We start from the raw sequence: 18,238 nt of genomic DNA, 5'->3' as shown, positions 1-18,238 counted from the left end.
CTCTTTACATTTATATGGATAGGCCTATCATTAAGAAGACATTACCATGCTGTTGAAAGCTGGCTTAGTGTTTGTCATTGTGATTCGCCACAAAAAAAAAAAAAAAAAAACAGATGCAAGGTCTCCAGACACCCTTTGCCAAAAGCCATGGGAAGATTGTCAAATTTACTAGGGAATCATGTTAAATACTTGGAAATAAGATTAAGAATGTAGTCACGACCAGCAGAAATTGTTGTTTTGCTCCTAATTTTTTCTTAACCCCCCAACCTTATGAATGAACTTGAAGGCTTGCAGCACATCAGGGCAAAGGTAATTGTAAACAAGTAAAGAAATGTCATTTTATTGTCACTGAACAACTCTTTTCTTTTTTCAGTTTTCACTTTTTAATCACCTAATTTCAACAACATATAGCTACACAATGGCAGCTTATTAAAACCATGTGATTTTTTAAAACTTTTTTTTTTTTTTTAAATGAAAGACAAATTCCTATCCAACACAATACGGTTGCATGGTCCATTTGAAAAATTAATGGCCCATTGCAGTACAGGACAATATGATCAGCTAGTTTAATGAGCACAGTTCTCTTGAGCAGCTGTTTGGAGTCCATTCAAATTCAAGTACAAAGATACTGATTAATAACAGCTTTGTTTTATGAACAGTTAGTAAACGAGGCCCATTGTCTTAAATGAGATGTTGCAAAATGTAGAATTTTAAAAGTACAACTCAATTGTTTGTTATCCTCCGTGAACATGGAGGAAACTTGCTAACTAATAAGTTGAACGATAAAAAAACAACACAATATTTGTTTTTTTTGTAATCTTCTTGCTTTTGATAACAGTTGGGCAGTTGCATTCCTTAGAACTTGAGTGAGTTTTAATTCAAGTGTTTTTCAACATTTGACATTTTACTATGAGCTAAGAAGCTGTGTCATTACATCATCAAACCTGCCGTTGGATATGCCTCGACAAGGCATTTTATTGTTGCTTGGATAAATGCGGATAGTTTGGTTACAATCTTTTGCTCAACGGACTGATGATATTTAGATCTTACCATGCTTTGGCCGTCGCACACAAGGGCCGAGACACACACACAAAATCACATACAAACATACATCTACACGCTCACACGATCCGGAGTCTTTTATCGCTGAAGGGACTGTTCACTCTTTCAATGAAATCCAGATGTGAGCTTGGAGAGAGGATAAAAATAGAGAGAGGTGAGGGTGATGAAAAAAAAAGAAAAAAGGAGCAGATGGGGTCAGAAGGAAAGTAGAAGTTGGAGACAAAAGGACATGTAGAAAAACCTAAGTAAGGGAGTCAAGGTAGGCGATGAGCTCACAGGCAAGCTAATGGAGTGAACAGACTTCTGTCAAAATTGCCAATTATTTTGTTGTCCTTCCTCTCTCTCACCTCGCCGAAACAGAAATACTTGACGCTGTGATGTCATCACATTCTGACAACCACAAACACACTTGCACAGGCGAGTGTGACCAAATTAACACGTTAGGTTAGTCACATGTTTGGTGGCAAAAAAACTCACCCTTTATAACAGGGGGAAGGGGGGGGACATTTTTGCTCTCTGCCTGTGTGTATATGTATGCCTCCTCTAAACCACTTCCTGCCCTACCCTCTCGATGAAGACAATTATGGCTCTTGCAAGAACGATAGGAGGAGAAATAGCTCCTTAAAAGGCAGAATCTGTGCAGTTGCACTCATTTTTAAAAGCAATAGTCAATATGGCATGCTTTATGCATTTAATTCAAACTTGTATTAAGTTGCTATTAAGTTGAAACATAACCACTTTAATTTTATTGTTGTAAAGATGAGAATGCCCGCCACAAAGCTCAAGAGAAAGTTAAATTTGAAGTGGGCTAATGACAATACAAAAGAGGTTCTCAGCAAATATCTCTTTTCTGTCCACTTCTGGTCCATTTTTGTGCTTTAAAGCAGGGGGGGGGCTCAATGCGTCGACCACCCAGCTATTGTTGGTTGCCCGCATGATATTGCACAAAAAAAAAAAAAAGGGGGCGGAGGCTGCTTGAAATGTACATCTCGGGGCAAAAAAAGTCTGGGCACCCCTGCTTCAAGTAAAACAAAATCAAACATTGCCTCTTAATTGTGAAATATCAGTATTGGATAGGGCTAACGAAAAAAGAAAAGCTTGTCAGCCTAAAGCAAATCACTTGATACTGTCTGAAGAAAGATTTCTGGCTCGTATTATATGCTGCCAATAACTTCCTATATCAGTTCTTACATTATCAATATAACTTTCCTTTTGAGAGTGCCTGACCAGTTGTCCTTTGTGCTCTGGTAAAATTACATCCCAGAAAATCAGAAAAAAAAAAAAAAAAACAACATTCAAAGTTCCTTCTATGACTGCCTAGTAAGCTCAAATCTCAAGATATAAGATGCATTGGGGATGTCCAAACTTTTTCCTTTGAGGGCCTCATACAGAAAAATAAAAAGATGAAAGGGCCATTTTAGAAAAAAAATTTGAGGGGTTTGAGAGGGTTAACTTATTAATAAGTAAGTAAATATTTACTTTAGCATTTAACTAACTAAAGTAGTACTATGTACTGAAACAAAAAAGAAAGCCATCTAATTTACTGGAGGCTGGACTTGTTAAAATTAATCAGGTAAGTTTTTTTCTCCACACAGTCAACCATCAAAACTTTTATTACTTTTTTAAAAAGTTGCTGGCCATGTCATAATGTATTTTTAGCAGGCCGCAAAAACGTGGATGGTGGTCCGCAAATGGCGCGCAGGCTGTGGTTTGGACACCTCTGAGCTACACTCTTTTGAACTTTGTCAATGTCTCATGCGGCCTCATGCATTCCCAACAATGTAGTCAAAGTTAAACAAATTATAACCATTGGAGTGATCTAGTGGGTTGCTATCGCATTCACAGAGATAACATGATTTTGTTGTTAAAGTTTGATATTGTAAGATAGAGCCACAATTAGTTGAGGTAGGAGCAATGAAAGCTCTCTGGCATACAGCACAGAGAGTGTTGGTTCAAAATAGCGTTCTGACAACTAAAATTTCGACATCTCAAAGTTGTAACACGATAGTCTTCCACAAATCTTTTCACTAACACCTACAATAACCGTTAAGTCGTATTAGTAAATATCCGTGTGAAAAGTAAAAAAGTGAGCAAAGTAAATCAAATCATCATCCGGCCTGATAACCAACTTAATCAAATAACAAGCTGGACACTCTGAAAATTACTCTGAAAATAGCACTACAAAGATTATGAGACAAGTTTGTTGAATTTCATTACTTTAAAAAAAAGTAAGCTCAATGTGAATAATATGTGCTTGTATTTCTCTTGTGGTTGTTCAATTAAGAGTTCGGACCTCAATTTACCACAGGCATGTTTTTAAGGTCCAACAGGGCTAAGATCTGCTAGTTGGACTGGATCAGTTAGCAACAGTCGTTACCCTACACTTCTCAGGAAAATATTAATTTCTCAGACGCTCATTTGAATGACATTGCTTTAGGAACATAAAACAAAACACAAATACTTTCTCTTTTTCTTTACAATAACTTTTTAAAACCGCACAATGCTAATGGAAGCTGGTGAATTATATTTTTGTAGAGGGAAAAAAAGTGGATGCCTCTTGGAAAATAAGAAGTCCATTGAAGAGTAAAGAAGGACTACATTGTTTCAGGCAAGACTGACCCGATTACACACAAGCCCCTCGCACCACCCCGCAGCTGACATTAGGTGATGGGTGCTTTCTTTGAGACGATCAAAGACTGCCTTGGGCGGGAGGCAATCTGCAGACAATATGCAGACATGATCATTAAACATCACTAAGCCAAGAAAATATGCCTGTGATACATGTGTTGTAACACTTCACTTAAGGGGCAGCACTCAGACACAAACACAGACGGTTTTAAACGGGTCTTTGCAGAGGTCAATGAACTTTAAGGCACATAAATGGACGCAAAATTAATACAACGAATATGAGTCAAAAAGCCATTGTAAATACTCGTGTTCCTGTTTGACGTGCAGTAAAATTCTTCTACTCCTTATACTGAATGATTGAAGGAAGTACATTATCTTGATTTAAAAAATGGAAAACCAACTGAATCTACCGTTAAAACAAAGAAGCCAGGAAGTCTCACAATTTCAGTTTCACGGACACATGCATCCACACACATTTTTCTCTCTGTGAAGTTAAGGTCAGCATTCCTTCAGGCTGACTCACACTTCAATGAAGACTCATACTGGGATCAAATGTTTTATCGAAGCAAGTAGCAGTCAGGAGGATGAAACCTCCCAAAGCCCACTGGAGATGTGAAATGAATGAAATGACTCCAAGTGTTTTAAGAAGTACATCAAGAAGATACGAAGCGGCCAACATAATGACGGCGTCATCATTGAGACACCAAAGTCACCAACGCATGGCAAACATCAATTGAAACAATGCATTCAGTCATCACGTGCATCATAACTTAAAGTTGGTAATTTCACAGTGCATCACACACACAGACACACACCACCTGCCTGGGATGCTGCTTTAAGCTTAGCTGTCCTCCATTCACTTCCCTCCTCTCCCTGCGCTTTGATCCTTGACCCCAGAAGCCACTCTTGTACGGCACTGCGAGACTTCCAGCGTCTGTCGGTCCCATTTTCACGTGCATTTCTCAACTGGCAGCTAGAGCAGGATCCAAAGCGGCGCACTGATGCCATGGAACGGCCAAAGGAGTGGGTGACAGCGGAAGTAGAAGAAAAGAATTGGGGAAGGAGGGCAGCAAATGTATTTCTACTGTCATGTTTGACTGGATGACAAAAGGCAAGTGAGAGAAATGGACTGAAGGATCCAGTCAACCCACAGTGCAGACGCATGTGTGTACGTGTGTATGTCGACGCATCGAGCTTCCCAGCCTCCAAAGATGATACAGTTGCACTATTGTTTGACTGAATTTGTGACGCAGCCATCGCATTAAGTTTACATAATATTATCATTTATCGTGCATATGAACTCAGATAACAAAGATAGCACTCTCTACTAAGGGTCCTTTATAGTCTTCTACCATCTAGCCGTATATTGTTTTGTACATCATCAGTATTCACAAATGAAAAAGTTATTTACAATGGTGTTTCAGTGTGTCATTGTAGATAGATCGCAAGGGGAACTATATGGGAAAAATTTGATTTGAACAAATGTTACGCATCTTAACTATAACAGTTAATATATTAAGTGGGTCACACCATCTCAAACCACACCCTCTATTCTGATTCCTCTTCAATTTGCCTGACTTTTGTTCTGTTTGTGCCTGTTGTGATGTCAAATGAAAGAAGATGAACTTTGAGTTCCAACACCTAGCTAAGATTTCAAGTTGCGACCTTTCAAAGTTTGGCTACCCCGCCTGCTTTTCGTATCCGGGAATTGCACACTAAATTGAGGACCATATTTTATTTAGAGGTCCTCATCTTTTGTTTTAAGTAAGGTAGGGTAAGTCCAATAAATTGCTAGATCTATGGTTTCAGACCGTGTTCATCCAAATATACATTCAAACCTGTCATAGGTGTACTATTTTGCAAAATATTAAGCCTTTAGAGTGGATTTTTGAATGACGCAATATATTTTTGACACATTTTGGGAGTCCATGTCATGGAAATAATTTGTGTTGGTGGAATTTCAAGTAATTTATCATAGGTTTTGGGAACTACAGTATGTATTTAGAGCAGTGGAGGGCATACAAAAGAGCTCAGAATATGGCTCCAAATTATTATTTTTTTTTTTACCCAACTAGAAACCACCATTCTTCAATGATGGGGTCACAACGATGCTGGTCTGCTCTTGGTCACCGCACGGCGTCACAAAGATGGCTGCCTAAGGACTTGATCTCGTGTGAGGGTGCTTTCAATATCATATTTATTATGCACTTCAGTGTTTAATTCAAACTTGAATTGGTTATCCATGAGTCCCAAGATTTATATGGAAACGAAGCTGGAGATAATCAAGAAATACGGAGAAAGCTAAGCTTGCCTAGCCTAGGCTACCCTTACTAGGGAATATACCCATAGCGTCACTCAAAAGTAAATAAATACTTTATAGATTTTTTATTTATGATGTTATTAAACTGTATGCATGTATTTTATGTATATGTAGCACTTACTATACTATTTTGATAAAATTTTTTTAATATGTATATACAATTTTTATGTTTTTACCTGGGGTTTTACACGCATTAGCTAATTAACATTGGTTTGGATTGCCCGCAATATTGCGAATTCGCAATACGATCCCAACCGCAAAACGGATTAATCTTGTAAACCAGGGGCCACTGTATATCAAAGTGCCTGAAAAAAAAAAAAAGATTAAAATTCTTATTTTAATGCAATTACACTTCACAGCCAGTTGGGGTTGGCACCAGCAAGCCTGCGGCTCTTGTCAGGATAAGCTGCTCTAGAAAATGATTGGATGGATGGACGGACGGATGGATGTAGATCTGAAGTTCAAGTCAGATGGGGTGACAAAGATAAAATTCCTGTTACATTTATGTCGATTTAACAGCAGACATTACAAATGTGACGCAAGAGAGAGATTTACTGTGCCCAGAGGAGCCATTAATGTAAGAATCAGGTGAAACTGGAATGCATATAATTCACACAAACACACCGTTTATGCTCAAAAACAGTATGTACTCTGAAAAGAGCTGAGATAGCAGCTCAAGACCTGGAAAGTGCTGTTTCAGAGGAGACTTTCCTTACATAAGCAATGCGCTCTGTAATTACACAGGGTGGATCCGCACACTGAGCCAGTCAGCGCAAGACCGGCCAGAGGAAAGCTGCTGGGACGGACACATGATGAGGGCATACCAATACTATTCAAATGTTCAAAGGCCTGAACTTCCCTGACTTTATGCTGGCAAGTCTTTCATAAAAAGCCAAAATCCTTAGAAGGGTCTATCCTTGGAAGGGCAAGTTCATGAAAGAATATTACAGCTGTCACCAACCAAAAGGCCTTCGGGGCTCTTTTCCCACAGACATTTGAGAAACCAAATTTTGTGTCAGATGAGTTTGATCATGGCAGTGGCAGTAAGCTTGACATTTTTTTTGCCATCAGAAATAGTCACACGGCCTCATTACACTAACTAGACCTTGAAGATGGACATTTTTGTTGTTTTCAATTCGATATACCTTGCAGCTACCATCAGTATGTTGGTCAATAAGCTTCTCATAGAGCTCTAATCCTACAGAGTTCAAAATATATATTTAGCAGGTCCATCCAAATGGTACACACATTATTTTATCTTGACATGAAAAAAAGTAACAGGTGGTGTCATGAGTGGCTGCGATTTTGCAGTCAGGACTTATTGAATAATAATTATAAAATAATTTACAATCATTACAATAATTTTCTCACAATATGTCCTCAAAATATTAACAAAAAAAAAGTCTTTGCTTTTTTGAGTAGAGATTCAACAGCAAAATCAATGAATACAATACAATAATAGGGATATAATATGCATGCCTCAGTCAAAAGAAAGAAAGAAAGAAAAATAAAAGAGCTATCAAAGAAAAAACAGCTATCATGGCTCAAAATCAGAAATATGGGGAAATCCTCTCAAGACACCATGACATCATCATTAAAAAAAAACTATATATATATATATATATATATATATATATATATATATATATATATATGTGTGTGTGTGTGTGTGTGTGTGTGTGTGTATTGTGTCCATCTTCCTGTCACTGTTGGCTCAAACAGTGACAAGTTCACTGTCCGTTTGTGAATGAGTTAAAAAACAATCCTACCTAACAAAAGTCACCACTAGAACTGAGCAGAGTCTTCTCGTAATTTGAGTTCCTTTGTTGAAAAAAATGGTAAAAAAAAATGGCATTTTTTGTGCCGGATACTCACTTATTAGTGTACATGCCAGAAAATATAAGACATACTGTACATGTACCTAGCAACCCTGGGGTGTATTGAAGCCTATGAAAGTTGTAATTTACCTTATATATCTGCATATTATCTTAGATTATGTAGCTCGTGCGTCACATGATATAAAATCAACTTTAGAAAACGTAATGGTCACGCGAGAATATCGTGAGGCACGAGAATAAGAATCTTACGAGAGTGAGCAGATGAGAGTTTGCAAATTATTTGAAGAATCAATATTTGATTCCAATTTTCTTGTGGATGTCCAAATTTCCCAAAGATTTAATCGCTACAGCCCTAGTGGAAACACTTACATGACAAAGGAAATTCATGAATGACTTGTGTTGCCTGTCACATTTACTTTATAACTTTGCTGTTAGATTAGATTCCAGACAGTGGAATTTAATACAAACACATCAGACAGTAAGTGGGTGCTGTAGCTGTCCTGGTATGTAGCCTTCTTGGTTTCAAAATACCATTGCCCAATTGTAAAGACATGGCATCACTCCAACACTCCATTTAATGCACATTCTTCATTATAAGAATGTGCATACATGCTCAGGAGTTGTAAAGATTAAGAAAAAAAATCTATGAGGGAGACAGCAAGCCTGAAAGAGGACAGTAGGGGAAAAAACACCCATACCAATTAAATACCAGCCTTCAATTTTCTATAGCACTGGTTTTCATGAGGGTCATGGATGAGCCGGGAGCCTATCCCAGCTAAATTTGGGTGGCGGGCCAATATCTTGGTCCATTTATGCACCTCTCCATCCAGCATATTCACTTAAAATAGCAGCTATTATGAACGCTGACAAGCCAATGAAGATGATCAATGTTGTTAAAATACTTCCCCCCTTTTTCACCATGACTACATATGGAGGAAGACAAAAATATCAGCAAAGAGGGGAGGAAATTGTTTCATGCTAGGTGGTCTGATAAAACAGAATGTCTTGAGTCCAAAAAAATAAACATGCTACCTTTAGCGTTTTGCTGCTTCTCCTCTTTGAGCTCCTCTTTATTAGAACTCAGTTCATTCGGGTTGCTATTCAATTGTGTTGCTCTTTGTGAGACAATGTCAACAAAGATATTGACATCCTGATTTTGAGGGCCGCAAGTTCCGCAACCCACGTCATTTTCATTATTGCCCCCACATTAGACAGGAATGAATGAACACAAGCTGTCCTTATTTCATTGATGGTAAGGGTTGATATTATACTGTCTTATTTCACTATTTAACGTACAGGTGTCAAACTCAAGGCCTGGGGCCAGATCCAGCCCACCACATCATTTTATGTGGCCCACGAATTTGACTTCAAGCTTCTGGCTAAAATACCAAACTTGCAAGTTGACTTCCATTTTTTTTCTTCCAATCTCTCTTTTGAACAATTTTACCAGCCTCCGATTTTCAAACTAGCTAAGTGTGTGATGAACACACTGAAAAAGTATTTGATTGACTGTCATTCTGGCCCTCTGACAAAAACTATAACTACAATGTGGCCCACAATTAAAGTGAGTTTGACACCCCTGATTTAAGGGAAACACACCATGAATTACAACCATGAATTTGGTGCTGCAAAATCAAAATCTCCTATGCTAGTTGCAGCCATGACTTCAGCTAGCAAGAAAAAAATCAGTCATTTGTCTATTCAGTCATAGTGCTCAATCAGACTTCATGCAGATCTGACCAGCTTGATTGTGATCAGAAGATATTTAGTAGTACATTCGAAAAGATATTTAGTGGTATATTTAAAAAAAAAAAATCAATGGTCGACTATCATGTCACAATTTACCAAGAGTCCAATGTTCATTTAATCAAAACATAGGAATATTCAGTTTCTCATTTACAGTATTTATTTGCTGCTGTAAGGAAATAAAATTACAATCATTTATTTCAAGTAAGTTGTGCCCATTATTTTTGTCTCAAGTTATTTTAGTTTAACCTGACAGAACATTCACTTTAAAATTCACTTATTCAGCCATTTTCAGCAGTAAAGATGTATTATATTGTCTGTAATATTTTTTTTTTCATGCACAGTCAGTGCTTTTAAAAGCAGGTTTTGCCAGATATTTATCAGACTGTAGATATTGATGAACTATCTAAAGTCATTTTTTATTTCAAGGTTAAATTATAAATGTACCCCCAGATAATCAAGGCTATCTTTGACAAATGTTCCTTTTTAGTGGTAGGATAGCATTACATTGTAGTTTTTGCATGAAACCTCCCATCTGTCACAGTGGTCATTAGGATATTCCTTTTGACCAGACCCTGTTGCTGTGGTTCAGTGGAGATGTGTACAATCACGCTTCATTGCCCCCCACTCCCCTCATTCTCCTCCATCACGGTTTCATTCTTCAGCACTCTGTCAGTTCTAGTCTCCATTCTTTTAGCCAGCAAACCTTTCCTACTAACTTTTTTTTCCTCCCCCTCTACCTGAAATTTTGGCTTGGTTTGCTTACACCAAGACATATGATGTCACTTCTCCGCTATGCTAAAGAAAGAGGGCGAGAGTTAAGAGGGAAGAACAAAGCTTTATGACATAACCAATGAAGCAACGATTGGAGGATGTAATAAAAAATGCAGAAGCGCAGACTTAGAATCATTTACTAAAGAATGTTCAACTAGAAGTGATGTTAAGAAGTGTAAATACAAGCACAAAAACAAGCACACGGACGAAAATTGTAATGACTAAAGTTCCATTCACACAATTAACTATAACAATGAACAACTTTCTTCTTCCTTAACGGGTTTTCTTCTTTCACATAATGCATCTTGTCCGTGCAATCTTATGGCTTGCCAAAGTTATTGTTATATCCAGTCCAAATCTCCCCCTCTCACACACACTTGCACACAAACACATGCAGCAGAAGAGCAGTGCTCCAAACAGCAAGTATGAAACAAGGCACTGATATATTCCAGACTAACTATATGCACACAAAGACCAGAGAAAACACACATACACTCAAGCCAGCCAGTAGTATTGGACATCATCAAACACTTCTGTAACCACAACAACTTCCCATTTTTCTAAAGCCATTTCCTGCAGGCTGAGGTCACACGCCAGCTACTACTTCTGTCGCTACGGAAACAAAAGAGGATGAGGTAAGTAACCAAACAAAACAGTCAGCAACTGATGCCCCCCCCCCCCCCCCCCCAACCACCACCACCACCACCACACACTCACACACAATAAATGGAAAGTCAAAATCCACACACTTCAAAATACACTGCTTGAATACTACAGTCAAAAGTGATCGAGAGCAGTCAAAAGCTATTGAGAGTAAAAGAATACATTGTCAACAAATTGAACTAACTTGATTTAAGTAGAACTACACAGACAGACAATGTGTTTATTGTATTATCGTGGTTGAACATTGCGTATGAAGAACTGAGAGTGCATCTGATATTGTGAGTCATACTCTCATAATGAAAACACCTGATAATGCAGTACTTTCTGTACCACTGCTAATTAAAAGCATAACAATCCATAATTGGATACTGTCTGAGAGTTTTTTTGTTTTTTCCCCAAAGCAGTAAATTCAGAGATTTTTGATCGTGTGCCTCATGTCTAATAATGCAACCACAAAGGAAAGACTATTGGATGAAATACATCAAAATAAGGGGACATGAACCATGAATTGAATGACATAATGAAATGATGTCCTTAATTAATAAACTGTACCGGAGTGTAACACCTCTGTGGTTTTAATTTTCTCAAGAGTCAACATTACTTTAAAATGTACTGTATCTCATATGCCAATATCACCACAAGACTAGACATCACCAGCAAGAATCTAGTCATTTGTGTACTGGCATCTATATCCACTTGGATGTAGTCTGACAGCGGCTTTCCGCCGTGCTATAATATGACATAATAATGACATAAGCATTGAGCAAACACTGAAAATCACTAATAAAATCTTTCCTGAGCAGTACTGAACGGCTCATTGTGTCTTCACTCTCTCTTTGGCTGGCTGAAACGCATCTTGGCTGGAACAAACAAAGACGAACAGACGCATGCACTTGACTGGCTTGGCCCGCTCCCTAATGCCGTCTTTCTGACATTTGTTTAATCTGACCAATAACATCCTCTGATGTTTGTTGAAGACAACTCAGGTTGTGATGGTTTCTCTAATGTATTCTTACAAATGCTCTATTACACTAACCATTCACGACAGCACGACTTGCTAAAAGCGCATTAAACACATCAACCGTTCCAGAAAATACTGCTCTAAAGCAAATATGTGACAGAGAATGTTTGTAATTCTCATTTTTTATATCATTAATTTTCTACACTCACTTTAGCGTCTCGGATGCTAGTCAAAGCAAGCCATAAACTTAAACTCCAAAATGTCATTTAAATATGTTTTTATATATCTTGTTCGAAAGTGCATGTCAAAGATATGCTACAAAAACAACAACAGCATTGTAAATGTGGACTTACCACTCGCGGCTTGGTCCTCTGGGAGGCCGGTGCAGATGATGCATGATCCAAACCCTTCTGTGGCACAGCTCCTCTAATTTGACTGGCGAAGATCTCGCTGGATCCCTCCGTTGCAGAAACAGAGCAATCAGCCCCATCGACCTTCCCAGGAAGAGACCCTGGACCGTCTGCATCGCTGATATCTTTCTGGGTCACATCCTCCAGAGATGAAACCTTGTGTACTGGAGCTTTACTCAAGGCTGCGGAACCTCCAGTTTGTTGGTCTGGGAGACTGCACCCTTCCTTGAGAGTCTGTGATCGTGGAGGCGGTGAGATGGGGATGAATGTGGCAGGCTCGCTGGCATGTCGTACATGTTTAGATCTGGTCTTGGGTTTAGATGAGGGAAGAGGAGGGGTAAGCTCAGATGTATCACGGTGGCCCTCTTGCTCATCTAGTTCTAGAGGCTCAAATGGGTCTTCATGCGAAAAAAACTGAGCCAACCTGTTTGGGCGCTTTCTTGGGGATCGGCGAACCATCCTGGGGGACAATGCTTCAGCAAGTTTGAGGTCAAAATTAAATCTTTTTGTCTCCTCTGCTTTCTTTTGTCCACCTTGATCTACAACATTGTCCTTGTAGGCCGAAATGCCAGACTGGAATTGAGTCTTTTTGAGGTCAATGTTTCCGTTTTTATGGTGACAATCATTTGATTCTGTGGTAATATCTTCTTTAGGCTGTCTCTCTCCCTCCCATGCTTTTTCTTCATGCTTGTTCAGGATGGGCTCACTGCTGGAAGGTGGAATCATGCCTGTCTGATCCAGCTCGTTGATTGGTGCAGTGTTGGTGGACTGACCTTTAAAGTGAGAATCAGTATGGGAAAGCAAAGATGTATCACCACGTCGACTGGGGTCACTGAATGATTTTTTCTTGGGAGCTTTACCATTGCCATGATCGTCAGTCATCAGTCTGTCCATGGCTCCCGGCTCAGCTACAATGCTCCTGATCACGCCACTGTAGTCACCAACTACCTCTTCCCAAAGTCCGCCATCGCTGTATACAGACAAGTCACTGGCCACACTTCCTTTGTGTTCTGATAAGGTGGGTACAGAAGGGGTTTCTGTTGACCCTCCTCCTTTGAGAGCAAGAGATCCTAAAAGGTTGCTGTCAACAGAGCAAAAATTGTCCTCCTCTGTCACAGAAGAGCATCTTTGAGGCATAGGGTCACTGAGGGAGCGATAGACTGTTGACTCCCCGCTTGCATCATCTGCTGTTGTTGAGTCTGCGGTACTGTTACTAACTTCTAAGGCTGTGTTAGTGTTACCAGGAGGGGAAAACTTGCGTCGTCGACGGAGAGCACTGGGTGTTGCAGGTGCTTCGAGGGCTCCTAGGTTAGCAGGCGATGACTCCATTACTACTTTGCTGTCGTTGGTTGTATCAGTGGTAGTGCCGATACAGTTGACCTCGGCAATGGAGTCTGTGATAATGTTGTCACGCTCTTCCAGACGGGAGGGGTGAGGCAAGCAGGGAGGTATGCGGACTTCATTCAGCCGATTTAAACAGCCAATGTTGTTCTCCATCATTTCCTCTCTTTCCTTCTTAAGCCCTTTGTCTTCATGCAGCACTGATTTTCTCCATATGGTGACAGGCTGCCCGAGTACATCCCTAGCAATGCATGACCCCAAATTAACCCCTCCTGACCCCGAGAAAACCCTCTCTGAGGGATCACTGGGGCCAATCTCTGGCTCTGTTACAATCCCTTCATCTGTCAAACTAGACTCGTGGCCTGAAAGTTCATCCACTGAGCGGTCGTAGCACACACTTTCTTCAGAGTCTCCCTTCAGTAACACTCCCGCCGTCTCTCTGTTCTGTCTCTGTACATTCTCCTTGTAGTCTGTATCCCTACTGTTTAGCTTTTCTAGCAGCATTCTTTGTCCATCTCTCTCTCTCTTCTCCCCTTTCTTGCTCTCACTCTTGTGTTTATCACTTCCCATTGTGGTTTTAAGCTCAGCCCCTTCGTCTGTCTCTAACTCACCTCCAGTAGCCATTTCTTTTAGCTTCTCTCCAACTGTTTTCTTGATCTCAAAACATTCGTCCTCACAGTCATTCACACTTTTTATATCAATATCATCTTCTTCTCTGGAGCTCATCTGGCATATATCCTGAATAACTTGCCTGGCTTCTTGCACATATCTTTCTTGCAATGGTGTTGGCATCACTTCCTCATCATCGTCATCATACCCGTAATCCAACAACCTTTGTCCTCTTCCAAGCCTAAAGCCACCTCCATCACTTTCTACTTCCCTATCCGAAAGGGACACCCTGCTTCCAGTTTTTTCTCTATTCATGTCTAGATGTTGCTCAGAATTGCTTCTTTTGGTTGTACCCCCTGCCAGGTAACAACGTACGGCTGTTGGGGATTTGCCAGTATATGTGAAGGACTTTGTACGACGCAGAGTTGCCGTCAAGTCTTTTAGTGACAAGCGACGACCGGAGGGCAACAAGGTTCCACCGGGACTCTGCACACCCAAGCCACATTTTTCTTCCCCACTGTTTTTCCGCACCTTCAACTCTGACAAGTCTGATTTCAAGAAATTCAGCAGTGTCATGGTTTCTGTTGTAATATCAGGGTTGGACTTGGATATTCCATTTCTAACATCTGCCCTATCCCCTTCTGTTGTCTGCGGTAATTTCGCAGTCTCAGTTGGCCTTCCTTCTCGCACGAGGACACCAGAAGGGGAAGTGTCTATTGGCACAATCTTGGGGCGGGTCCGCACTTGGGTACGAGGAAAATTATCCCCGTGTCCGAAGCTAGGGGAACGGTACATGGTAAAATTCCCATAGAATGTTTTACTCAGCATAGACGAGGAAGCATTTCCAGCAGTGTTATTTCTACAAGACTTCAAAAACGAGTTTGTTCCACCACGGTTGATGCGGCTATCTTGATCATCTACCTTTATTGTCTCGGTGCTGGAATATCGATTGCTATAACGGGAGGCAAAAGGTGGGATGTTGACCTTTGATACTCGAGACACACCAGGAAGTGTTGTGGATGTCACAGGTGAAGTAATATGCTCCCAATGCTGCTGCACCCTGGCTCTGTTACTATGGAAAATGGGTTCTCTTGCAGAGTGGCTCCGTGATACTCTTGGCATTGGCTCTGCTCCTGTGGTCACAAGGCGGGGCCTATCCAAATGTTCCATGGTCACGGAGGGCTCACTGTCGCTGTCATCTGATTCGCCATCACGATCGTTATAATCATCCCGGCCAGAAGCAAAAGCACCACCACAGAACCGCCTCTTTTTTCTCAGAGAGCGGCGCCGCACAGCCTCCCTACTAGATGGTCCTAAAGAACCAGGACTCTCCTCTTCACTTCCAGAAGACTTGTCAATATCCTTCGAACTCCAACGGCTGTTTTTGCTGCGTGACAAATAACTTTCACCTTGCTCTGTGACACCCCTCTCTTCTCCGCTGATGCTGACAAAAGGATGAGAGGGGCCACTACAGCTCGCAACTCCTCTTATTCTCCTGCTATGATCCTCCTCCTCGTCTCCAGAGCTAGACCTCCAGCGGGAGCCACAAAAAGAGTCGACTCTGGCGGGGGCTGAGGAGGGAGCTCCAGTCGAGGTAGAGGTAATGGCTTTATCTGGAGCTGGAGCACGGAGGGGGAATAAAGGGGGAGAGGCAAGAGCTGTAGAGGAGCTATGTGAGGAATGTAAACTATCCCTCACCAGCCCGACCCCCTGACTAACCCTTCTCTCCCTCACTCTCGGCTCCTGAAGAAAGGGGGCACGGAAGGAGGCGTCCTGGCTCCTCAAACGGCTCTGAGAACTGGTAGCAGAAATCTGAAGGTCACATTGGAGGTCAGAGGGCAATTCAATCAGTGTGGGAGTTTTAGGGGAAGCCTCTGCCTCTGAGCTGGGGCGATGAGATTTGAATGGAGATGAGTTACTATTTTGATCGTAGAAGCCCTGAGAACATCTGCGAGTGCTCCTTTTTTCAATGTTGCTTGTGCCAGAAATCGTGTCATTACAATAGCCCGCTGTTTTTAAGCGTGCAACCTCATCCAGTGCATATTGCTGCTCATAGACTTTGGAATGCAAATCCATGGTGTCATAGAGAGTCTGTTTGACAGCAATGTTATTTTGGCCGTGTCCTTCAACTAAACTAGCCTCAGATTCAAATGGACTTCTGGCTTCATGAGTTGAAGGATAAGATGGGAGTTTGCTGCTTTTATCCAATAGAGGGCAATGCTCAAGGTTGCTTAAGCGGCCCAGGTCACATTTACCCGACTGTTTTGAATTCCCATAAGTGTGGCCTTGCTCTTGTCTCTCATCAAAAAGTTGTCTAATTTTGGTTACACTGGGCCATTTATCTGAATGCAGAGAAATAAATTCGTTGCAATGTGTGGATAGATAAGTTCTGTGAGGTTTAGGGGGTCCACTAATCGTGACATCCTCTTCATTATTGATAGTACAAGTCTTTTGGTAATCAGATACGCAAGAAGAATTGTTCTTACCGGAGCCCTCCTTTGTTAACACTGCACAAGTCCGCCTATTACTTCTTTTCTCGGAGTCCGACCCAGATACGGAGTCCGTGCTGGAGTTAAACTTCTGCACTTTTTCCAAAAAAGACTTGTTGTCCGGAAAGATTGCTGCACAGCCGTCCAGGTGCAATGACAGCCGAGACAGAGAACTGCTCCTCCTGGAGGCTCTGGCGCGGGGTAATGTGCTCCTCTCACGCGGCACTGCTGCAACGTCTCCCGGCCAGGAATTGTCTGTTCTCTCGGAGCCTCCTCCTCCCCCACTTCTGCTGCTGAATTTCTCGGTGAGCTGGCGGATGGAGGGAGAAATGGAGGCGAGAGGGGCGGAGGAGGCTTTCTTTGGCTCTGCGGTCGCGGCGGCTGTGGTGGCAGAGATTTTGGAAACTTTTCTTGACGCACTGACATGACGCTGCTCTGCCCCGCTGGGCTCCGGGGGGAGCGAGTCGCCGGCTCTCTCAAAGTCCTCTCTTTTGCTGGCGCCCCACGAGCGCAAGTTTTTAAAAGAGACGCTGCGGTACACCGGTGCACTCCTCTTGCGTCTCTCTGCCATTGTTCATAGTTGTCTATGTTTTGTCACGCCGCATCCTTATTTCATTAATAAAGACATTCGCGCCTCGCACCCTAAAGACAACAACTCTTTACCAAAGTCTGAAAAACGCAGGTTGCTCTGCTGTTGTTGAAACTCACATGTTGGCGATCCCACCGGCGAACTTTTGTTGCTCATCAAATCCTCAATGTTGGCTAAACGTGTGTCCATGAAGCAAGTCGCCTTCGCATCAACCACTCTTCTTGCCCATAACTGTTTGTGGATTCCCTATTTTGGCATTATTTGGATTTCCGTGACTTGTGTTGTTTTTTGTGCATGTTAATGCCTGAGATAGGGCAAGAGGGAGTGGGCGGGATTAGGGGGTAGGGGCTGTCATAACCCCCTCGGGAATAAAGAGGAAAAGGCCCCTACACCCTCAGCCCTTTTATTTTTGATAAGAAGATACTGATACTGTGCACTGCCTAGAAGCTCTGCAGCAACTACAGAAGCAGTTCGTTAATTGGTAGGACAAAGTCCCCTCTCGGTTTCATTTTGGTCCATTTAACAGTAAGTCAGTGCATTTATTTTGTACATCGATGCAGCGAACCGTTTCCCCCAATCTTAGGTGAATGTGTTAAACTGACAGCGTCCAGGATCCCTTTTCACTTCTCCACAATAAGGGATCCATGGCGTTTCTTTCCCATAATGTTGTCTAATTTAGCATGTTCTTTGTTTTGGGGAATTTCAAGCTGTCGCATGGGGTTGCCTTTGGTTAGAGCGTCCTCCACAGGCTAATCTTGAATACTGTAAAACGTGTTCGATATTTGTTCAACTTGTAAAAAATATAATT

General features: G+C 41.4%; 1 protein-coding gene across 1 annotated transcript in view; it reads right to left on the bottom strand.

Annotated features, from left to right (window-relative positions):
- The window catches only part of arhgef17 (Rho guanine nucleotide exchange factor (GEF) 17), a 55,559-nt gene extending 37,888 nt beyond the window's left edge, over positions 1 to 17,671 (bottom strand). Inside the window, exon 1 of the mRNA XM_088426824.1 lies at positions 12,346 to 17,671. Coding sequence (XP_088282950.1) covers positions 12,346 to 17,412 — 5,067 coding nt within the window. The 5' untranslated portion in view covers positions 17,413 to 17,671. The remainder of the gene's footprint in view (positions 1 to 12,345) is intronic.
- Positions 17,672 to 18,238: the final 567 nt, after the last annotated feature.

Source organism: Hippichthys cyanospilos, chromosome 11 (assembly GCF_059441005.1).
Source record: "Hippichthys cyanospilos isolate Australia breed blue-spotted pipefish chromosome 11, RoL_Hcya_1.0, whole genome shotgun sequence".
Classification (NCBI taxonomy): Eukaryota; Metazoa; Chordata; class Actinopteri; order Syngnathiformes; family Syngnathidae; genus Hippichthys; species Hippichthys cyanospilos.
This window is presented reverse-complemented; position numbering and strand designations above follow the sequence as displayed.